This window comes from Dioscorea cayenensis, chromosome 8, assembly GCF_009730915.1.
Source record: "Dioscorea cayenensis subsp. rotundata cultivar TDr96_F1 chromosome 8, TDr96_F1_v2_PseudoChromosome.rev07_lg8_w22 25.fasta, whole genome shotgun sequence".
Taxonomy (NCBI): domain Eukaryota; kingdom Viridiplantae; phylum Streptophyta; class Magnoliopsida; order Dioscoreales; family Dioscoreaceae; genus Dioscorea; species Dioscorea cayenensis.
In genome coordinates, this window is record NC_052478.1 from 6,131,616 (window position 1) to 6,155,944 (window position 24,329).

A 24,329-nucleotide genomic window follows, 5' to 3' on the forward strand; every position below is an offset into this window, starting at 1 on the left:
TTCTTATGTCTATCATAGCTGTTATTATTATTCAGTGTTAAGACTTATGATGTGGTGTATTTGTTTATACTCTAGTGTTTATTTTATTATGGGACATAACTATTTGTTCTCTTCTGTTTATGTTTATTCTGGTGAAACTATTTATTTAGTGTGTTTTGTTTCAATTCATTGTCTAGTTTTGTTAAACTCATACTTCAATTAAACAGGTGCAGGTGCGTAGTATGATCGTTTCTATTTATTTCACAGCATATATGTTCATTATATATATACACACACGCTTGCATTTATATACTTGTGTTTGTATACTTAGCATAATGTTTTACATTGCTATGTATTATGTTGTAAGTCAGGGACCATGATAGAATGTTTTTGCATAAAACTTGAAGATATAAATATGTTATTTATGTATGTTTTTACGTGGTTTTGCAAAGGAACAATTTATTTCTTTTCTTGGCAAAAAAACAAAGATTATTATTATCGAGTATTCCAGGGATGTATGTGTTTTATTAGATTTATTTCTATATTTTATGTTTTCAAGCAGATAATTGAAATCTCTACTCTTGGATCAAAACAAGATCTAATGGATCAGAACCATTAGATATACTTATTTATATTAATAAAAGTTTTACATATTGATGTCAATATTTTTTTCAAGTACCCTCCAAGTTTTGACATTTGGTCCACAAATTATTAATAATCAATATCCCAAAACAGAACACCCAAAACATAAATAGATTACATAAACATCGGAATACATGAAAAGGCAAACTAATGGCACCAGCTGATCACAACATCAACATAGATATAACATATTTTCATATGCTTCTTCCCTCAATTCTTTTTATTCCAACTTTCATAATACCATTAAATATATATGTATATAATAATAATAATAATAATAATAATAATAATAATAATAATAATAATCAAAGAGTCTAGTTCTTGAGAAGATATTCATCCAAACCTTTGAAGGTGTGGATAGCGGTCTCCTTAACAAAGTCAGGTTCTGGCACCTCCTCATTGGTCTTGTCATAGAGCACAGACCACTTAACCAGGCTTCCATCTCCTTTTGGAATAACTTGCAGTGTTGCCCTGAATGTCTTGTAGTAGCTCAGTATATCACCCTCCATCACACTGTATGTTACTAGTTTATTTGCCTCATCTGCCACCTCTATCTTTTCCTTTGAAAACTTCACTATTGGCATCCCTGTAACATATGTTTATTGTCTATAGTTAATAATCTTAATATTTATATATATATATATATATATTATGAACAACTCATGAGTAAGATTCAACTCTCCAAATAAAGAGGGGAATGAAAAATTAGTTACCCTATTACCGGGTAGTAATAATCTTGATAGTGATACATCATTTCATTAAATAAATGTTTGATTCAATAGATCTGTTTATAATATATATATATATATATATTGTATTTTTTAGGTTGAATTAAACTCATTTAGTTTGTAAGAACATTTATAAATAATAAAGTAAATGTTAAATATGATAATTCTAATTGTCATATTAGCTCTATATAGCTTAACGAATCATTGATTAGCCAATTGATTTTAAAAATCAGTGTATGGGCAAGGCAGAGGGCTAGCATCTCTTGGGTGGAGTTAAGTACTATAACAGTATTACTTATGAATTATTTTAGAGATTCATATATATTTTACTGGGTCCAAATAGGTCTTTTTGTGAGGGTTGGTGCATCTCTTTCCTCGATAGTTACATAACATATGATTACTCAAGTCATTTATGGTGCATTCTAAAAAGTTCGGTAAGACACAATAATTATTACACCTCTATACATATTTATCTTTTTACAATATTTATCACTTTCATATATTTATATATATTTGTATATATATTTACGAAAGTTACAAGGGTTATATATAGAGGAAAAGGTTATTTATAGACGTTCACAAACAACAATAGTAGCATTAAGTTGGGTTCATTAATCTAATTTTGATTTATAGTATGGTTGTTATAAGTTTAGTAGAAATAGGGTTAGACGGTTCAGATTAGTTTATTTACTATGCAACACTGTTTATCGTTTATTTATTGTGCATAAATTAATTGAACGATTCAGATCAAATTGCTGTGCATTCTAATTTTTACTGTGCTACTGTTCATAAGAACAATAATAGTGTTCATCGAATTGTGATCAACCGTTGGATCGAAATCCAAAAGTTGATAGCAATGTTCGTAGAATTCAATTCCACCAACGTGGATAGATGATCGGGCCTCATCATATATATATATATATATATATATATATGACTTATTCACATTTTTCTGAAAATAAATCCAATTAGTAGAAAAGTTTAATTTAATGATATAGGCATATACCGCTTAAAACGTTACAAATCATAAATATACACAACGGAGAAAGTACTTTGAGTTCTTTCTTGCCATTATTCATTTTGACCTTAGTTTTTGAATTTTATAAATATGTTTATTTTTAAATTTTAAAACTTTTTTTTATTGAACATGACAATTGATGTGACAAAATACATGGTACGTACTTTCTTGTGAATCCACACAAGATGGAGAGGCTATAAAGAAGACAGTTGGGCCGTTTAGAGGTTAGAATGAATGTTTTTATATTTTGGAGATCGAGCTAAATAATAAAATTAAACTTCAAAAACCACTAGTCACTTTATATTTTAATATATAAATCCATTTTTTATATATATATTATTCTTTTATCATCCCTGCTGCTCATATTTACATAATAATTTTCTAGATTTATTTATTTTTAAATTTTAGATTAAATCGAACTCATTTCACAATAGTACTAGAAACACCAAAAGAGTTTCTAACCCGGTGGTAAAACATTAATAAGCCTTCGTTTGGTTCAGTGGAGGAGAGGAGGGATGAGGGGGAGTAAGGAGGGGAGGAGTATGGAGGGTTTGAAAAAATTTTATATTTGGTTAAGGGGTGTGGAGGGGGTAATATATTTTTTTGTTTGGTTCAATGGAGGGGTGTGGAGGGATAATCTATTTTTTTGTTTAGTTAGAAGAATGGGTGAGGAGGAGTGAGGAGAGATCTAATGTGTATTTTATTAATTTACCCTTTTATATAAAATTGATTATAACACTTTTTTATACATATTTAAGGATTATTTTGTATAAACTTTGTTAATATTAAGATTAAGATTAATATTAGTAATAATATTATTTGTATAACTCAATTTTTTTATATTTGTTTATCATTCTTATATTATTATTATTATTAATTTAAAAAATATTATTATTAATCTTTAATTGACACATTAAAAAATAAGACAAATAATAATATTAATAATAATAATTATTATTATGAAATTAGATTTAAAAAGAAATCATCATAATTTTTCAAATTGATAGAGGGTACTTTGACATTTTCATAAAAATTTAAACATTAAAATTTGTTTTAATAATCCCACTCCTCCAAAAGACCCCGATTTGGAGGAGTGAGATATGAGGGGTTTAGAGGGGTGAAACACCCCTCCAAACTTCTCCTCATCCTCATCCTCACTCCCCCAACCAAACAACCTTCACCTCTCTTAACTCCCCCTCACCCCTCCAAAAACCTCCAATCAAACAAGGGGTAAAGTGGTCTTAAATTCTATTCTCGTGAAATGCAGTAATGATAATGGGTTCTCAGTTATGAATACGGATTTTATGTCCAAATCTTATGTCACAAAGTGAGGACTCGCAAACTAGATAATCAATTCTTGATCCATTTATATGTCCCTAATCTATAGCGCATGTCGTTTTCATATAAAATAATAATAATAATAATAATAATAATAATAATAATAATAATAATAAATATGAAATTAGGAACATTACCTTCATTAAACTTTATAAGACGGACAGTGCCGACATTATTACCGTCACCTTCGAGAATTTCGATACTCTTATACTGCTCCGGAAAGATCTTAATGAAGAGTTCATCTGTGGCAGTGATGCCACCCCAAAATTTATCTGCTGAAGACTTCAGCTCTACATCTACTTCAAGCTTGGAAGCCATTTGATTTTCTTCTCTCAATAGTTTTAGTTTGAATGACTTTGAAGAGACCTACTGAAGTATGTCTCTATTTATAGTGATAATTATATGATTTATTTCTTTTTTATTTTTATTTTTCATTAAATAGGTTTCCCAACTTCCATCTACTGCAACTAATTCTTCTGTGTTTTATTTGGAAAGTTTTCTTCTTCTTTTATTGTTTTGGTGGTATTTTTATTTATTACCAACTAATATTGCTGGCCACCTTGAATGGCTGCATTGTGATGTCTGGTTAATTATGATTACCATGAAAATATCTACTGAATTTGAAAATAATTTTGAGTTTAAAACATGTACTATTATATTGTAGTAAATTTATTATATAAAAAGATGAATTAATTAAAACATTATCAAAATAACAAGAGCCAACTGCCAAAACCTATTGGCCTCTATCATTTATATAAGGTGTTCATTTTATGAAAGACATGAGATTAAATTGCTTAAATGATCACATTTTGGAGACTAAGATCCTTAGATTAAATTTTATATGTAAAAATGAAAAATTAACTAGTCAGTTAAAACAATCTTAGGGATCATCAATAAAAAATAATATTTACAACAATTATATATAAATATTTTATATTTTTATTTAAGGAATTTTAAATTGTAGATTGAATTGAATTTATTTAGCTATAAATATTGCCGGCCGTATCCCAACAAGATAATAACAATGGAGTGGTTGTGAGTTAATATTTGATTTATTGTCATATATATATATATATACACACATACACGGTATCATTTTGAATAATGCAAATATAATATTTTTTTTATTTTAAATTTTTTATATTTTTGAGTCAGTAACTTTTACGAATAATGATTTCTAAAATAGTCCAAAAAAAGACTAAGATCCTCATAGAAAAGGGGTTCGAATATCCACCTACTTAGACACTATCACTTGGACTAATTTTTTTTAATAAAAAAATATTTTAATGATTTTAAAAATTTTTATCTATAGCAACCATTTGTTAATATATTGTTTGCTCCTTATAATTAACTCAATTTAGTAAATTTTTAATTTACTTATATATATATATATATATATATATATATATATATATATATATATATATATATATTTCTTAGATTTTATCTATTTTTAAAATATTGGAGATATTCGAGCTACATTACCAAAGATGGTATTATTATAATGCAAATAAGTTAATATGGTGTTATTATTTTTTATATTTTATTTTATGGTAAATGGGGACCTCTCAACCATAAAATTTAATGGCCGGCAAATACTTGATGTAATGTAATAATATATCATCAATGAGCAATGCTGCGTGCAATTTTATCTATCAGCCCCTTGAAAGACACAAAATTATTAGCCAGTTCTCTATTGTTCTTAAAGAAATTTTAATGACAGAAAATATATAAAAATTAGAAGAAAAAAAGAATGTATTTTGAATAGTGATTATTAAAAGAAGGGTAAAGAAAGTTTTCCAACTTTGATAAAAAAAATAAATGAATAAGCAGTTTCAAATGATACTTTTTAACCAAAGACAAGACTTGCACAATTGTTTTTCACACTTTATTTAGAATTTAATCTCTATATAAAAAAAATAAAAATAAGAAGGGTGATAAATTATGAGAAGAAATAACAATAATAATAAAAAAAAAAGCTACACATTCATCAGTTCATTGGATGCATATGTTCAATATGACACTACAAAAATACAACCATGGTAATAAACAAAATATTTATTGGAGATGATATAATTAAATTTGATGTGATTATTATTTTATTATTATTATTTTTTTATTACCGACAAGCGCCCCAGTTTAAGGGATTATCAATGGAACATATATGTATAAAGGTACACCAGTTACAGTGGCTTACAAAATTCTTAAAAAAAATCTCCATACTCTGCAACTCTAGAGGTCGTGAAATTACTGTTTATCTCACAAAAGACTCACACCCAAGCCCATTAATAGTATTGATGAACAGTATTTTGACCTGAATGTACATTGCATGAACAGTATATGAACAATTTTTTTATCGAAAGAATTCAAACTCTTGCTCTCTCTTACTATTTTTGTGTCATATCATGGGTTATCCAATGGTTAACCGATGTGATTATTTATCTTAATACTTATGCGATGTTTTTATTATAAAATTTAACTAAAATGATGATTTTATAATGCATTAGCTTATATACACCTTTAACTTACACTTAAAAAGTACTCCCCTTATAATTCAATTTTAATTCTTATTGATTTAAACTTGTATTTTTTTTCATTTATTATTAAAAATGTGTGTGCATCCTTCTATTTTTTATTGTCCCAAGTGATTTATATAAAATAGTGAAAGAATTTTGTTCACAATATATATATTTTTAATTATACATGGCTATATTTGACACAAACCATCAGATATGAATATAATTGGTGTATACACATGGCTAACACAGGGAGAGAAAAAAAAGACAAAATTAAATAATTAATTTTAATTTAATGAATATCTTTTAATTTTAAAAATAAAAAATAAAAAATTTCATTTAATCGTGGATTTTATGTATATAGTATATTGTTAAGTCTGATGACGTGGATTGACATTATATAACGAGCCAAGTGGTGACATGGCATGAGAATGATGACGTGGCTAGAAATGACTCATCAAAGGAAAAGGTGACTAGGATGATGATGTGGCAAAGGATGATGTCATGACATGTGATGAAGATCAATGAGGAGATGTTATGAAGATCAAGGTGGAGATGTTATGAAGATCAAGGTTGAAGATTTTATTTAGTAGATATTCCTCTCAATACAATCATGTGATGATAAACTATTTTTGGAAAGTGCATCAAGGCTAAAGGATCTCTTCAAGAAAGGTAAGTTTTATTTTAGGTATAATTATCTATCCTTGGTAAGATCCGGGATGATAATTCATATCTTTGATAGAACTCCATTTTAGAAAGATCTATTTGAAGAGAGAGAAATATTGGCAAGATTTCAAGATCATGAAGATTGTATGAAGCTATTAGAAGATACAAGTTAAACTTGGTATTAAGCTATTAGAAGACACAAGATTTAGTTTGGTGTGAAGCTATTTGAAGACACAAACTAAATAAGGTAAAGACATGCCAAGGAGAATATCAAGACCATATTTAGTAACTCAATTTCAAGGAAGATCCAAGAGCTATCTATGGGCGGAACTATTCATGGAGACTAGTCATATGAGGAGATTGTTTGAAGATTGCAAGAGATATGATTAGAGATTTGGAGATCCAAGCATGGATGATTGAAGATCATGCTTGAAGATATTGAAGACTAAACTTGGATGAAGATGAGATCAAGTTTAGTAACATTATTTCATGTGCTAAGATCAATTGGGAAGACCAAACTTGGGCCAAGTTTGGCAAGAAGATCGGGAGATCTTCGGTGGCTATCTTTGGTGAGATGGTCATGTATGCCTTGGTGGGCACGTCCCTCGGGAAAGAGAGACCTGCTGAAGTGACGTGAGGAAGGAAGCAGCTGCAGGCAGGAGGAGCTCGGGTCGAGTCAACTGCTACGAGGCGGACTGAAAGAACCGGGAGGTTAAAGGTCGGCAATTCAGGTGCATCTGGCTAGAACTCAGTCATGTTCAGTAAGGTGGGTCATGTTGCAACTGGGTGTTGCAACATCTAACTTTGGAAGGTGTCCAAGTTAGGAAGCCGTGGAGAATTCTAAAAGAGGTAACTGTATGAGACGTTGATGCATCTATATAAGAGATCCAGCTCGAAGATTTAGGATGAGCCAACCAGTGAGAGACTCTTCGGTGAGAGTTGAGTGTGTGGCCGTCGGACAATCTTGAGAGGATATTCTTTGTATGGAGAGAGTGAGTGAGTGTTGTACTCCTTGTTCTTATACCTCTTTTAGTGGATTATTTCTCCGGGCCTGGCCCCCAGATGTAGGCAAGGTTGTGCCGAACTGGGTTACCAATTTGCTTGTTTCCTTTATCTTGTTTTGATTGTGTATGAGTGTTCAATATTTGGGTGAGTTTTTGAGTGAACTTAGCACATCACACCCCCACCGGAACCATCATATATACTCTCTGATTAATTTTAGGATAAAACGCAAACATTCACCCACCAAAGTTTGACATTATAATTATCCACATTAAATAAAGCTAATATATTACACTTTTAAGCATATTGGATGATTTTCTTTTTTTTTTTGTGAGGAAAAGAGCTCGGAGAGCTATTTTATTAATAAAGAAAAATATTACAAAAGTTCAAAGATAAAAGAGGAACCAGGAAAACAAAGGATATACAATCAACAAAACAAAGCTAAACAATAGAAGCTAAAGAGAAAGAAAGGAAACTAGAAAAATCAGAAGAAGAAACCAGCATCAGAGAAACTCTTCATGACCCAACGAGGTAGATCACGACCAATTAAGAAAAGGTTTAAACAGTGAAGGTTGGCTCCCAGAACAGCGAGAGAAATGGTGGAAGTCATCCAACTTCTGGGGAATTCTACAATTTTGGGATAGCCAGCATGCTCTAGGAGAAGGTTGACAACAAAGATAGCAAGTGAGAGGCGCCAAGTGACAATGCTATTGGCAGGGTTCAAATTTTGCAAAGTCTCCTTGCAACATGTGAAAATGTGGTGTATCTGTAGCTGATTGCTGATGGTTGTACAAAGAGCAGTATCCAAAGCTTTGAGCTTGGCATCAGCAGGAGAATCCGAATTGAAGGCACAACAACCTGCACAAGAAACCAAGTAATTAGAATTGGAAATAAAGAAACCAAGATGACTTACCTTGAGGGCGCTATTCCAGTTAGTCGTGAAGAAAAGGAAAAAGGCTGTCAACATGAGTATAGTTATTAAGGAGAAGACAACGGGCTCGAAAAGAAGCATTCTCCTGCATGAAATCTTGAACATGTGCAGTAGCTCTAGCAGCGACGAGAGAATAGCTGGGTGTAGTGTTGTTGAAGATAGCATCACAACGAGATTTCCATATGTACCAAATGGATGCAGCAATGATTAAAATCGAATATAAGGAGAGCTTGTAATCACTGATCCAAGCACCAGTGATAATATTATCAGGAAAAGAAATGTTAAGACCCAAGTTAATGTTTAAATGTTCCAAACAAGTTGAGCTTTGCAACAGGAATTAAATAAATGATCAGCAAATTCTAGCTCAAGATTGCACATGATACACATAGATCGGGGGCCAAGATTAATTTTATTAATATAGTTTGTATTTGCAATTCTCCCATGAAGAAGAAGCCAAATGAAATGCTTAACATGAAGAGCAACATGTAAGTGCCAAAGTTTATGCCACCCTTTCCAATGATCATTAGGAGAAAAACTTTGATTAAGATGATTAAAAATGGCTGCAGAAAGCATGGAATTGGTAGAAATAGGATGTCAACCCCAATTGTTACAACCAACAGTATCAATAGAGCTGAGATTGGATAATAGATAGCTCAGATTATCTCCAAAGAGGATGTTAATTTGTGAATGTACCAGCAGCCATTTAGAGATAAATCTAACATAGTAATATTATCAAAGTCAGCACAGACATTTAAAAAGGTGCGTTTGAAGGCAAGGGGAGCGTCAAACAACCATAAGTCATGCAAGAAGGATATATGAATGGGGTTGAGGGAACTGATCCTAAGATTGGTCTTTTAAACAGAGACAGTTCTGCAAAGACCCCGGAAAACTCAAGAACAGTTAGAGGGGATAGGGTTATGCCAAAGATTGATGTCGCCGTATTTGTGGTGAACAATATCAACCCAAAAAGCACTGTCCCTATTAAGGTATTTAAACATGTTTTTTTGCCATAAGGGAATGCTTAGCATGTGCAAGATTTTGAAAGCCAAGGCCCCCCTTAGTTTTTTTTATCAATAACGCAACTCCAAGCGATATCATGGATGCCCTTTTCATTGCTACTTTTATACCAAAAAAAAAAATTCCTGACAATTTTGGTGATTTTCAGAAGAACAGAGTCAGGAATAGGGTAGGCAGAGAGGTAATAGGTTGGGATTGAAATGATGGACGTATTAATGAGAACTGATTTAGCTGCACCAAAAAAATGGAAGGTTTTCCACCTAGCGCACAAGCCACGGATCATATCAATCATTGGGTTAAAGGATTGGACACAGAGCTGTTTGGGAGAAATCAGAATTCCCAGATAGGTCAAGGGGTAGGAGGCAGGTGTAATTTCCAAAATAGAACAGATACTAATAGCAACTCGTCTGTTGAACCAGGAGGGGATGAAAATTTGTGATTTTGAGTGATTAGGGTGTTGACTAGTAAGCCGGGAGTAAATGGAAAGATAGAGGTTAATATAGTGAGCAGCGGACTGAGAAGCTTTAGTGATAAGGATCAGATCATCTGCAAACATGAGGTGATCAAAGTTCATGCTGAGGTTATTATCAAAGCCAGGGATCCTATTGGTACAGAGAGCTAAATTTATCATGGAAGAAAGGTTTTGGGCAACCAAGATGAAAACATAGGAAGAAATGGTATCTCCTTGGCGTACACCCCAAGAGGTAGTAAACCAAGAAGTAGGGGAACCATTGATAAGAATGGAGAAAGAGCTAGAGGTAAGGCAAGCCTTGATCTAGGAAACCCAAACATCAGGGAAATTCATTTTAATTAAGGTAGCAAGAATTGCACTCCAGATAAGGGTGTCATAGGTTGGATGAACTCTTTGTCCTTATGGTTGTTTTGATTGAGAGCTTAAAAGGGAAAGTAAAGAAAAAAAAGATTATAGAAGGTCAAAGTGGCCTTTGAATATTTTTTTTTTTAATCTAATGATAGGAAAAGTAGGGTTGATCCTCCAAAACATCCAAAATTTACTTTTTTTGGCTCCCTGATTTGGGGTGATGAAGAACCTCCTAACAATTTTATAATTTTTAAAAAGACTCTATTAATCAAGAGTTCATCCAGTACCAATCATTTTGTTTAAAAAGTAAAATTCTTACACCTTATTTTTGACTCTTGATTCAATCTTTGTTGTTAATTTTACATATCTTGCATCGATTTGATCTTATGTTTTTTATTTGTCTCTCTACTTTCACGCATCTATATTACTTTGAATGTTGCTATATCACTAGATTTTTTTTTTAAGTTTTCATTATTATATTGTTTTTGTTATTATATGTTTTTTAATTGTTCATGATTAGCATCCTGTGCGGTACTTAATGGTTGGATTATGATAAACCTCAAGGTTATTGGTGTGATCTTACTTGAATTATATAAGGCCATTATAATTCTAGTTTTTATCCTATGTGAGATTATTATCTCACTCTATCATTCCAACATAAGGTTTTTATTTTGTTTGCTAATGCATATAATTTCTTAAAAAAATATATGCAATTATAAATTTAATGAGTTTACACATATATTTTTTTATATGTTTATTTGCTTGTTTAAGTTTTGTTCAAAACAAATTTATGTTGTGTTTTTTTATTTGCAATTCATTCTTAAAAAAATTTATAATTTTAATAAATTAGGAAAGTGGAAAAAATAATAATAATAATTTCAATATTTATTAAAAAATCTATTTAATATTTATTTGAGAAATTAATGATGCAGGTGTTTAACAATAATTTTATATTTTATAATAGGGATATAATTGTTCGGCTCTTTATCTAAACAAAGTTTATCAAGCAACCCCCACTTCTTTTATCATATGTTTATAAAATTTTACTACCAAACAATGGTTAAATCCTTTCTTTCTATTTCTTTGTGGGCCTGTTTGTTTATAAGGAGTGGAGTTGAGGAGGAATGATATAGGAATGAAGGGAATAGAAGGGAAACTGGAATTTGTTAGAGGGTATGGAAAAATAATTCATTGGGAATAGGAAAAGTAAATAGAAGGAATATGTGAGAAATGTCTTCTATGCCCTTATAGAGTAAATATTAAATAAATAAATATATTAGCCAATAATATTGTTTTATTTATAATATGTTATCATTATTTTTATAATTTAAATCTTTTTTATTTTTATAATTAATTTTACAATCAATAATAATAATAATAATTATTATTATTATTCAGTTTTTCTTGTAATAAAAAAAATAAATGCTTCTTCTTCTTCTTCTTATTATTATTATTTTTATAAAAGAATGTTTATTATTATTAATTTAAATTTTATAAAAACTTGATATATATATATATATATATATATATATATATATATATATATATACCATTGTGTTTTTTTGACAAAATTCAAAAAAGTTCCAACCATGAAACAAAAACAAACAAGGAACAAGGACAAAAACAAAAATAGACAAAAACCAGATGAAAAAACAATTGATTGAAGGGGTAAAATGGTCATTTTCTATTCCAAATTGGGCAATCCTCAAGGTTTTTGGATGAATGTCAATTATGCTTCTCCCTTCATCTCATTACTCAAAAAAACCTCCCACATTCACATGCCTGCTAACCAAACAATGTGTTGGGCTCATTCCCAATTCATTTCCAGTTCAAACCTTGCAAACAAACAACCCCTTACTTTCCCTTTGTTTCTCTAATTTTTCCTTTATTTATTTTTCCTTCTACTTTTAAATCCAAATACTATGTATAAATGTCTAAATCTGTAGTTGGGCATAGATTAATATGGAATGAAAATAAAAGAAAATAAATAATAAATTTGTTAGAAAACTTTATCGTACTTGCATTGAGTGTATGTTTCAGAGAGAACATGAGATCAAACTCCAATACTCATACAAAGTGAGAGCACAAATGCTTATTAAGCTTGCTCCATATCTGTACATACGCCTAATTGTCAAAAAAAAATTCATTGTAGTTTTGCCATAAAATTTTAATAATTAAAACCCAATCTTTTGATTAACTGCAGTGTTAATCAATGTGGTGATTTTTTTACATTTGCAATATGCTACTCTTGTACACAAAACTTTTGCAGAATTATCATGCTTGATAAAGATCTATTAATATGGCCAAAAGACACTCACCAAACATTCAATATCATAATCATCCACACTAAACAAAGCTAATATGCTACACTTTTTTAATAATATTGGATGAATTATTTGTCCTCACAAGCGTGTTGAGACAAAGAACTGTAGTGGGGTGCAAAATGAAATCCAAAGAAAACAAAACAAATAGAGTACTTTGCACTAGTTTTTGCATTCCAACAACAAAATCAGGCATGATAGCTACTTAAAAACACCAAAAAAATATAAAATAAAATAATAATAATAATAATAATAATTGAATTGCAATGAACACAAGTCCATCCCCAATCAAATGATGCTAATGCATTAACTTGTTAATAAATCAGTTCATGATGAAGCATTGATGAATAATCAAGAAGAAAAAGCACTTGTACTGATGCTGAAATCAATGAAAGCTTCATTCCAACTTCCTTGTCACCATTACTACCATCTCAATTTATTATCAAAAAATATGTTTCATGTTTTAGAATAGTCAAAATATGTTTGGTTTATTGTTAGTTTATTGTTTTTAACTAATTAGATTGAATTCTAGTGGAATCAGACCATGTGACAAACAAAATTGACACAAATAGAGGTGCTTTTTTTTTTTGTTTGTTTGCTTGTATTTTCCACTTTGATGCTGTTGCTGCTGCTTTTCATAACAACTCTTTTATATATTCACCCTCCAGTCAATCTAATAGTAACTTTTGCTTTTCTTGTTCTTGAAGTACTCATTGTTTCTCACAATCTTTTCCTTTTCTTTACTCTTTTGTGTGGTATTTGGTGGTTGGTGACAAGGGTTTGTTGAGTGGTCTCTAAACCTCTACTTCCCTTAGTACATACTCCCTGTACAAACTCTATGTTTCCTTTTATTCTTCTCTCTTCCTGGTTCCTTCAATTTGTTTGTTGTCTTCTTGTTTGTATTAGGCAAATGATATTGTTCTTTGCATTTTAGGTGTGCTTCTCAGTTTCTTGCATTTCTTGGTTTCATGTTTTATTGTTTTGTTGATATTGATTACAAAAATTGCTCTTTTTTTTTACTGTTTCATTGTGATTTTTCTGAATTCTCTGAGCTGATACTATCATGTTTTACTGCTTGAAACATTTAGGAACTTGACCTATTTATGCTTTGTTTGAATACATTGAGGAACCAAGATGCCTTTCAATTTAGTTTCAGCATGGAACAAGAGAAGAAGAAGTAAATCACATGATCAAATTGATCCATGTATGTACCATTAGCTATATGTTTGATTGTGCAGAGTATATGCTTGATGCAATGACAGTGAAGTTTTGGCATCTCAGTTAATTAAATTTGGTCCATTTTGTTCATCAGGGATATACAAGCCTGTGGAGCTTTGGCAACTCAATGATCAAAGCCCACCTACTAAACGGCGCAATTGCTCATCAGTGTTCACTCTTAAGGAAATGGAGGAAGCCACTTGTTCATTCAGTGATAAGAACTTGATTGGAAAAGGCGGGTTTGGTCGAGTATATAAAGGAGTTCTAAGGGATGGAGAGGTCAGTGATTAATTCTTTGCAAATTCATTGTTGTCATTAACATTAAAACAATAGAGTGACTAGAGTCAGTTCCTTACTTGTGAACAAATTGCATAAATCTCTTGAATTTTATATTTTGGAATTTATCACTCTCTCAGTCTTTCTGTTTCAATAATGAAAGTTGATATAGGAGAAGAACATGCAGTCTATGTATCAGTGTGATGTTTAGTGTTGTGAATTCAGTAGAACATCTCTTCTTAGCTTTATGTTCTTATCTGAAGGTTGTTGCAATTAAGAAAATGGAGCTGCCACCATGTAGGCATGCCGACGGAGACCGTGAGTTTCGTGTTGAAGTTGACATTCTAAGCAGACTAGATCATCCAAATCTAGTGACTCTGATCGGCTATTGTGTCGATGGCAAGGATAGGTTCTTAGTGTATGAATATATGCCCAGAGGAAATCTGCAAGATCTTTTGAATGGTTGGTTTCTTGCATACAATTGCAGCATGTTTCCTTTCTTTAATTCATAATCTTTCAACTTTTTTCGTATTTTCATCGATGACTAGGGATTAACGAAGTGAAAATGGAGTGGCCATTAAGACTCAAAGTAGCACTTGGAGCAGCAAAGGGTCTTGCTTATCTCCATTCAAGCCCTGCAGTTGGCATTCCTATTGTGCATAGAGATTTGAAGTCCACCAACATTCTCTTGAGTGAACACTTTGAAGCAAAGGTAATCGAGAAATACATTATCGACAGATTTAAATTCAGTTTTACAATGCACTTTGGATACTGATGCTTGTAAAATAAAACTCTCAGATATCTGATTTTGGCCTTGCAAAGTTGATGCCAGAGGGTCAGGACATATTGGCAACCACAAGAGTACTTGGTACATTTGGTTATTTTGATCCAGAGTACGCATTGGTATGAATCTCTTTCTTGATTTTCTTTTGATATTGGTTATGCATGTCATTCTTCGATAAGAACTTATAGAGTTTTATAATGTTTATTTCTACTTAATGAATGTAAACTATTCTCAAACTTTCAGACAGGAAAGCTCACATTACAAAGTGACGTCTATGCATTTGGTGTTGTTCTTCTCGAATTGTTAACAGGCCGAAGAGCGGTAGAATTAACACAATGTACTACAGATCAAAATCTAATATTTCAGGTACATGACTTCCAATCATTTCTGCAATCAATCAGCTTGAAATTAGAAACAAATGCAGCTCACATGCTTATCTTCTTAGGTCCGGCATTTATTGAATGACCGAAAACGATTGCGCAATGTGATTGATCCTGACATGTCCAGGAGTTCATATACAATGGAATCAATGGCATTGTTTGCCGATCTCGCCGCACGTTGTGTTCGTATTGAAAGCAGTGGCAGACCTTCCATGGAACAATGTGTGAAAGAACTTCAAGTGATTGTATATGCAAATATGAGAAAATAAAGCAGACAAAAGTAGTGATAATGGTTTGAATTTGTTGAGAGCTGAGAAGTTTACACTCGGAAAGTCATCAGTTGAAAGGATTTGGACATAAACATTTATTTGTTCTCTTGTTAAGTATCAGTATGGATGAAATTGTCAGATATAGAGTTCTTAAGGGAAACATTTGAGATTGCAATTAAATCAATGGTTTGGGGATTTTAGCAGATTGTTTATGATGTTTATTTCATTGTAGAACACTTGTATTTATTTGATTTGAAAAATGTTGCAAATAAATCTCTGTTTTTTTTTTGGGGAATTTTAGAAGATTGTTTATTTTATTTTATTTTTTTAAAGTAATTTAGACAAATCACCTAACACGCACTCTAAATCTTCAACTATGTTTTAAAACAAAATAAAACTCACAACTTTCTCCGTGAGTTATAACAATAATATAACGATACAAATAAATTTTATGATCGAATGTGTAGGGTTTTTTAATCATCTAAGAGATTAAAATATTGTGTATAAAAAATAATAATTAGATAAATGGAATTAAATTTAAAAACCAAATTAATTTAAAGCGGGGTACTATTTGTGGATTCTAAAAAGTTTATATTAATTTTTATAATTAAAAATTGGATAAATCAAAGCTTAATTGAACAAACAGAAACAGACACGATTAAAAAAATTAGCAAAAACTTAATAAAGCAATACATGATAAGACAACTAACAGACTGCCAATATGAAAAAAGCGAAACAGTAATATGTGGAAATAGAAACAGTGGCATTTAGAAAAAAAAAAAAATTCATCATGTAAGATTATGGTATAGCTTTATTTGCTGGTAATTATAAACGTATAAATTTCATAAAAACCTAAAAAAATACAAATTTTCTTTTTTTATCTTTAATTACATAATTTCTCATAAAAAACGTAAATTAACCTAGTAGTAACTATTATACAGTGTGATTAAAATTTTTTTTATAAAAATTATGTATGAAAAATACTTTTCTTTTTTTCTGCCGGGTTGCATGACAAAAAAAATTTATCTTTAAAGGGTCACTCAAGCCACGGTAAATCATGTACATCTTTATCTGTCTATTTTTTTTTATTTTGATATTTATTATTTTTATAAAATAAAAAATAAAGAGTAATGAGATACACATTTTTACCATCATTTCTTTTCACAACATCACTACTAATTTTTTTTTAAAAAAACAAACGTGAACAAATCAAGTGTCGCACACAAATAACTGAATTCTACATCACTCGCGCGCCAATTTTATTGTAAATAAGAAAAACAAAAAATACATATATCTGCCTATAATGTGAAAAACCCCCCATTTATTCATTTAATTTAATCCCTATGTTAATTTAATAAAAATAAAAAATAAAAGAATATAATAAAATAAACAGACAATGAAGTCCCCCTCTTTACTTCCAGACTTCCAGTTCCCAGATCCTCCTCTTTCTCTCCAACTTCCAGAAAACAAACAAAACCCACCGATCTCGCGCGAGCGCCAGCCCGATGACCGCCCAGGGCTACGCCGTCGAGCTCTACTTCGACCCCGCCCTCGAGAACCAGGTCCTCAAGGCCTGGAACGTCCTTGCCCGCCGGCAAATCACCAAACACCTCATCGACATGCAATCTCGCCCTCACATCACCCTCCTTTCCTCCCCCTCCCTCGACCCCCACCGCCTCCTCTCCTCCCTCCGCTCCCTTGCCTCCCGTCATGAACCTTTCCCTCTTTCCCTCTCCGCTGCCGCCGCCTTCCCTGGCGATCCTGCTGTTCTCTTCCTTTCCCCTACCCCTTCCCTTTCCCTTCTCTCCCTCCATTCCCAGCTCTGTGATGCCCTCCGCAAGGAATCCTTTGATGCGCCTGATGAATTCCGGGTCGATTCCTGGGTCCCTCACTGCTCCGTCGCGCAGGACGTTGCCGGCACCCGCGTCGCCGAGGCCTTTTGCATTCTCCGTGATCTCAAGCTTCCTGTCACTGGGTATGTCACTGAGCTTGGAGTTGTTGAGTTCTCTCCCGTGCGTGAGATCTTCTCGTTCCCGCTCGGGAGTTTGTCTGAATCTTGAGGTATTTCCATTTGATGGATTTTAGACGTTGTTGTTGTTGTTGTTGTTGTTATTGTCTTTTTATTTTATTTTCTTAAAAAAAAATGTGATCTTTTATGATTAATGATTCAAAATTGCAGTCTTTGATGCCTAGATGTGATTCAGTGTTTTCCTTTGTTATTAGTCCTGAGCTTGCTTTTCTCTAAGTGCTACAAAAGCATTTTGTCTAATGACTACTGTATGATGATTTGGTTGGTATGTACATCATCCAGGGAAGTGACACCTGAATTGCTATTTGCTTGGATTTTTAGGTTTTCAAGAAATTATGCCTTTTATTCTCTTGATCGGCACTGATTTCTTTTTAATAGATAAAATCCTGCTTCAATTGTCTGCAGAAACGCAAAGGATAGTTATCAAAATAGCAGGGGGATAAGGAAGCAATTGGTAGAGAAAGGGATTGATTGCTCATCTTAGGTAGGAGGTTAACTAGGATTGATAGAATATAAGCACCTACCTTTGCGAACCAGACTCATTCCTAATCTGTTCTGCTTGGGATGGAAATTTTCTCTTTTGGAAATTATGCCTCCACGTCATGTTGCATTTAATTAAGTGAGATCCTATGATGATAAATCTGAACTCTGAAGTTCAATAAGTTCTTAAATTTAAAATATTCTGGATTCATGAGTTGTGCTAAGGACTCTACAACATAAAAAAAATTGGGAGACCAAAATAGATTTAATTGTCAACAAGGTGAATATTGAAAAATGAAGGTGATATGAAACATCAATGACTGAAAGAAAAGGAGCACTTGAATTCCATCAATGGTTTGAAGGTTGTTAGAGAATTATGAATTTTAGGCTGAATTACTTAACCTTGAAGACTTGGTATTATAATTGGAGCAGTGCAAAGGAGAATCTTGAAGATATCTTCAATGAATAGAGACCAATATTCACTTGCTTCCATAAGATTGGTAATTTGTACATATGCATGATTTGTATCTGTTTGTTGAAGTGTAATGGCACGCAGATTGCAAAGAATAATAAATGATAATCATACATTCTGTAGTAGATAAAACTGAATTGTTAAATGCCACATACTCGGAGTCAATATTTCATTGAATTCTAGGTTTATGTGTAGACTTCAAATCTTCCAATATGGTACTGCTTTCTTTTCAAGCTTTGTTGAACACAGAGGAATTGAAATGAGCTTTCTCAGAATTCAAACCAAGAAAACATCTACAGTTGGTAGTTTGAATGCATATCTTTTTCTTTGACAAATTTTGGGGCTTATTGAATCTGGCATTTGCCAATTCTATTGTCAAACTTATTGTGTGTGCATATGGTGGCTTAGTCTCTATCAACCAATGTTAATAGTTTCTCCCAATAATGGAGAAACTTGAATCAAATCTATGCACTATTAGTTCCTTCCAAGTTCACTACCCTTCCTGCATCTCTGCTTACAGGAATTCACATCAAGCCATTTCAAATTTTGAAGATTTTTATCCATCTGGAGCTTTTTGGATAAAGATGTGAAAATTTATTCAGGATGCTATGTTTCTTGCTTTGCTAAGCTTTTGATAATTAGGGTGCTAATTGTAATCTAACAGTGTAAAATTGATATTGGCATAGTGAACAAATTGATGAAGGTTTTTAACATCAGGTTATTACCTTTTTCCTTACATTAATATTTTGACATGAGTTATTGATTTTGAATAGCTGGAGCATCCTATCAATTGAAAAATAAACATTTTAAAATAAGAAAACTTTTCTCATGATCTTGAGTCCTTGTAAAACGTAACATTGAAAAGAGAGATAGGTGAGACATCTGATGGTGTGAAAGCAAGAGTTTACTTTCTATTGCTAGATGGAAAATTAGCAGATCTGAGTCTTAGGAGGGTATTTCTTGTGGGTAGGCATGTCGTCGAGTTTCAGTCTTTTAGATTTAAGGAATACGCTTGATGGTGTTTGTCTTGAGTGTTCGATCAACTAACCCATTTGTGGTGGAGACAGGTGGCTTGAATCCCTTCTTTTACATGCACAATATTATTGGTTTTATTTGTCAGCTCCTGGTTCAACTGTGCATAAATTTGTGTACTCATTTATTTTTCTCTAATGGTCAAAAGAATGCCTTATGATTGCGGAGTATTATCTTTCTAAATCTAGCAGGAATTATGTGAGAATTTGGTTTTTTCATGATCTGAACTGCCTTGCCTAGAAAAATGGTCTTAGGTAATATTTTGAGCATCTACTATCTTGAAAGCATCCTTTGCCTTGAGTTTGTAGAATATTTAGAATAATTATAGGAGGGCCATCATGGTGGATTATCCGGAAAAGTTTCACTGTTGATTCAAATTGGCATTAGGTTTTAGTTTCAGCGTGTGCATTTCTCATTAACAGCACTAGAATTTGTTGTTTAGTATCTCAGATGGTCAGATCAGAACATAATCTGAAGTATTTGAGATGCATGATTTTTGCATGTATGGCTTTTTAAGGTCACATAGTTTTAAGATTTTGTGTTGCAAAATTCTGTGAATCATGCATGAGTAGAAAATAAATAAGGGATGTCTTCAAACCAATCTACTGTAATCATCATCTAGAAAACATATACATATTCTCTGTGGGAGAACCATATGAACTTATGTTTTTTTGAAAAAATTGATAAAAGAATGTCTATAAATAAATAAGGTTCAACTTAAAACAGATTCTACTTTATACACATTCTTCTATCGTAGCAGATTGGGGAATAATGTTTATCCCGTTTTAATTTTGTTAGATCATTTAAATTGCAAAGAGGTTGTACTTAGCTTTAGGCTCTATTAGCAGTGTACTCTTGTGTTTGTGTTTGTGTTTGTGTGTGTTTCTATTATTTATTTTTATTTTTATTTTTATTTTTTATTGATTAGCCATGTCAATTCGTTGTGTTTAGCCTGGACCCCAATTAACTTTCAAATATCAAGCCTACATCAACATGAAATTCAAACCTAGCACCTCTCCTTTTCGAAGATGTATATCTTTGTTAATGTATGTATCTTTGTCAATTTTGGGGAAATGCATATTCAATGATTGCCATGGACACTTCAAAATGAATGTTGAATTATATTGATACATTGACATTAAAGGTTATGGAATTGTATGTAAATTTTTCCTCCAATTTTTTCGGAGAACCTCTTTCTAATTTTAATATTGATCTAGGAGTAATATCGACATTTGAAACATTGGTTGTAGGTCAGGGAGTTGTATGTAGTCGTATGTAGCTATGAACAATAAAAAGTTTTTTGTTCAATTAAAATAATTATGGAGGTATATGCAATAAAAGAAAAACTCTAAAAAGGGAAAGACAGATGACAAGTTTTGCTTTTCCATCAATCAGAATGTTAAATAGAATATTTGTTTTGATAATGCATTTTTTTAGATAATGAAAGCATGTTTATTTTTAGATGAAATATATTCTTTTCCCAGGTCCTTCTGAACAGGCAGTCACACAGGGAAGTTAGACTTACTCCATGCACAGCTTGAGAAGGATTTAAATTCAGGATTCAAATATAGGATTCATGATACTCAAGCATCAATTCTTGTAGAAATATAAGATAAGAATTTTACTTGTTCCACTACACCCCTAAATCTTTGAATATATATATATATTTAATTTTTGCTCCCAAAGAATAGTAAGATTACTCATCCCCTCTCAGTTGTCATCACCAGCTAACCAAAGCTTAAAGTAAGTGAGAAAATTTTTACTTTTAACTTTTGAATGGAAAACTTTAAATATTAAATAAAAATAGACTTTAATATTAGACCTAGAAAATTCATTTAATATTTTTCACTAATTTAAAAACAATATAAATTTAAGAGCTATCTGTGTTTACTTGCTCTCAGGAGTACCACAGAATGAGGGTTTGCAAATTGAAACAAAGGTGAGAATTGACTGTTTTTTTTTTTAATCATAGATCTTAAACAGGATCCCATGCATTGAGAACTATCATATTATATTTATTAAAATTACATGCCTAAATCATTTGTGAGAACATTGAAATTGAGAACTATCATAACATGTACTTGCACCGTTTATTAACATACTATTTCCTTCACTAATTTCCTTGTAAAGAAATGTTTTTACCTTAGGGCTCACGCACAAATATTTCCAAGTTAATTTTTTTCTAAATAAAGTTTGTTTTTGTTTTTGTTTTCTTTTTCTTTTTAATAAGTCAAAATCAATGTTGAGTTTTAACCATATACATCAAGACAATAAAATTTCAAGATTTTTCAAGGTAAACATATATATATATATATGTATAAATGAAATATCTCCAAAATTTTTCAACATCTTTCAAAGTAACAAATTTCTCTATACTAAAATGAAGAAAACCTCTTCATCACTTGGAGCATCATATCATTCCAAACATCAACAGCACCTGGCAAGCACCAATGCGTACAGTCATTAAACCCCTTCATCCATTCATCGTTCCAGTGTTTCCCTGGATGCCCATCTGCCCTCACCATCATGCTCTCAGTCACATCCACCACCCCAAACTCCCCTTCACCTTCCTTAACCTTATCCAATTCCTCCACTTGTCCATTCCTCAACTCCATGTCACCCACACCCAACATTTCCTCTGCTTTCAGTGGCCTTGTTCTATTGCAATAACCTCCATCATTCCAAGCACCACCTTCAAAATGTGCTGGTGAATAAGTCCTTAATAAGGTCAGTGTCTTGAACTCAAAATGGTGCTCTTCATGAGTACTGTTTTTTATAAACTCTAGTGCGGTTCTTGTGGCTTTCTTTATGGCAGTGATGAAATTGATTTCCTTGAGATTAGTTTCTGAGCAGAAGGTGCAGCCTATGAGCTTGCCATTCTCATAGAAATAGTTTTTTCTGAAGAACCAATGGCTTGTTGAAATGACAATGTAATGTGTTTTGTGAAGCTTGTTTGCCCATTCAGTGTCAACCTTGTCCATGTGTATATCAAAGACTCCTGTTTTTGTGCCGTTGATTGTTCTCTCTGTTGCTTGGACTAAGAATTTGATAAAGTTGCTCTTTATTGTGAAATTTGAGGAGTTGAAGTACCATATGTTGGATGTGTCTTCTTTGTCTTTGTGCACATTCATTGGCTTCTCCACCTGAAATTTCAGTGCAATTTCTTCTTTTTTATTCATATAAACTTTTTAAGAAGCCATGCCATGAACTAACAACATTTTTTTTTTTTTTTGACAAAATTGATAAGCGACAAAGCAAAGGACAAACAAGTACGGAGGTACACTGATTACGATGGCTTGACTGACCTTCTAAAGATAAACCCCCTCATGCAACTCTGGAGGGGAGAACCAGAAGTATTAAGACACAATTTCTCAAAGAAGTTCGAACTCGCGACCTCTCAATCACAAATACGGATAGTTACTAGTGAGCTAGCTCACAGTTCCTGAACTAACAACATTCAAATCTGTTAACCTTACAACTATTTAATTAAGACATAAACTCTAACTGTATCTCATTATTTTGTTTCTGTGTATTCTTAAATCTACATTGCTTTAACCTTTCAACATGCAAGCATTAACATAACTACATTATTTATAAAGAGAATAATATTGAACAATGGATTACATAGTGATCAAACTGACAAACATCATGCAAGGAGGTAAAAAAGAAAAAAATTAAGCAAAAAAATGTGATCACCTGAGAAAGTAAACACAAGAGTGATTCAACATGATTTCTCGCAAGTGAATCACCGACGAAAAACATAGTCTTCCCCTTCACCATACGTAAAAATTCCCCGGCATCGAACCGAGGCAAGTCACAGCCATGAGGCTTCCAACGCCAGTTCAAGAAATCCTGATCCTTCCCATACTTCTCACAGTTCCTGGACTCAAGCATAGTTGGACATGTTCTATTATCATAAGTTGGTCCTCTGATCTCTCTCACCCATTTGCCAGTGAACAAATCACATGTTGCATGACTATTAATATCTACATAATAAATGCAACACACTCACTATTAATTATTACCAGTTTAAATATAAAGTTCATGAGTAACAGTTCAAGCATGTATGTACCTTTGCTTTGTCTGAGAAGTGGACTTTCTGAAAAGACTTGTTTAGGTTTGGCAAGAAAAGGGAGAATGAAGATGAAGAAGAGGGTGAAACTAGATGAGATTAACAGTATCCATAAGAACAGTCCTGATTGCTTTGAAGCAATCATGTTGTTGTTATTTTGTTGAGATGAAAGTTGTCAATGAAGGAAAGAAGAAGAAGGAAACGTTGTTTGAAAGGAAGGTGGTGTGGTTTTGGAAAGATATAAATGCAATATTTATATTGACTTTTATATATATTAATGGTGGCATGATTGGTGGAACATGGACTTAGATAATTTGGGGAATGTATGTGTATGAGTGT

General features: G+C 32.1%; 4 protein-coding genes across 6 annotated transcripts; 2 read left to right on the forward strand and 2 right to left on the reverse strand.

Annotated features, from left to right (window-relative positions):
* Positions 1 to 674: 674 nt before the first annotated feature.
* LOC120266508 (MLP-like protein 423) lies at positions 675 to 4,057 on the reverse strand. The gene is made up of 2 exons (XM_039274141.1): positions 3,843 to 4,057; positions 675 to 1,207 (listed from the first exon to the last, which is right to left on the reverse strand). Exons 1-2 carry the CDS (start codon positions 4,021 to 4,023, stop codon positions 936 to 938), a joined length of 453 nt encoding a protein of 150 aa, XP_039130075.1. The 5' UTR covers positions 4,024 to 4,057; the 3' UTR covers positions 675 to 935.
* A 9,685-nt stretch (positions 4,058 to 13,742) lies between these two features.
* LOC120266614 (probable serine/threonine-protein kinase PBL28) lies at positions 13,743 to 16,206 on the forward strand. 3 transcript variants are annotated; one of them, XM_039274257.1, is made up of 8 exons: positions 13,743 to 13,912; positions 14,067 to 14,182; positions 14,291 to 14,475; positions 14,736 to 14,934; positions 15,021 to 15,184; positions 15,271 to 15,375; positions 15,500 to 15,622; positions 15,702 to 16,206. In XM_039274257.1, the coding sequence occupies exons 2-8, from the start codon at positions 14,113 to 14,115 to the stop codon at positions 15,903 to 15,905; spliced, it is 1,050 nt and encodes a 349-aa protein (XP_039130191.1). In that variant the 5' UTR covers positions 13,743 to 13,912; positions 14,067 to 14,112; the 3' UTR covers positions 15,906 to 16,206. The 3 variants fall into 3 exon arrangements, with proteins under 3 accessions (XP_039130191.1, XP_039130193.1, XP_039130192.1); XM_039274259.1 differs by lacking the exon at positions 14,067 to 14,182 and having other exon boundaries at positions 13,744 to 13,912; XM_039274258.1 differs by lacking the exon at positions 13,743 to 13,912 and having other exon boundaries at positions 13,941 to 14,182.
* Positions 16,207 to 17,320: 1,114 nt separating this feature from the next.
* On the forward strand, positions 17,321 to 18,099 carry LOC120266609. Its single transcript, XM_039274250.1, has one exon. The coding sequence runs from the start codon at positions 17,411 to 17,413 to the stop codon at positions 17,963 to 17,965; it is 555 nt and encodes a 184-aa protein (XP_039130184.1). The 5' UTR covers positions 17,321 to 17,410; the 3' UTR covers positions 17,966 to 18,099.
* Positions 18,100 to 22,293: 4,194 nt separating this feature from the next.
* Positions 22,294 to 24,065, reverse strand: LOC120267207 (protein ALTERED XYLOGLUCAN 4-like). Its single transcript, XM_039274901.1, has 3 exons — positions 23,991 to 24,065; positions 23,615 to 23,904; positions 22,294 to 23,061 (listed from the first exon to the last, which is right to left on the reverse strand). Exons 2-3 carry the CDS (start codon positions 23,810 to 23,812, stop codon positions 22,294 to 22,296), a joined length of 966 nt encoding a protein of 321 aa, XP_039130835.1. The 5' UTR covers positions 23,813 to 23,904; positions 23,991 to 24,065.
* Positions 24,066 to 24,329: the final 264 nt, after the last annotated feature.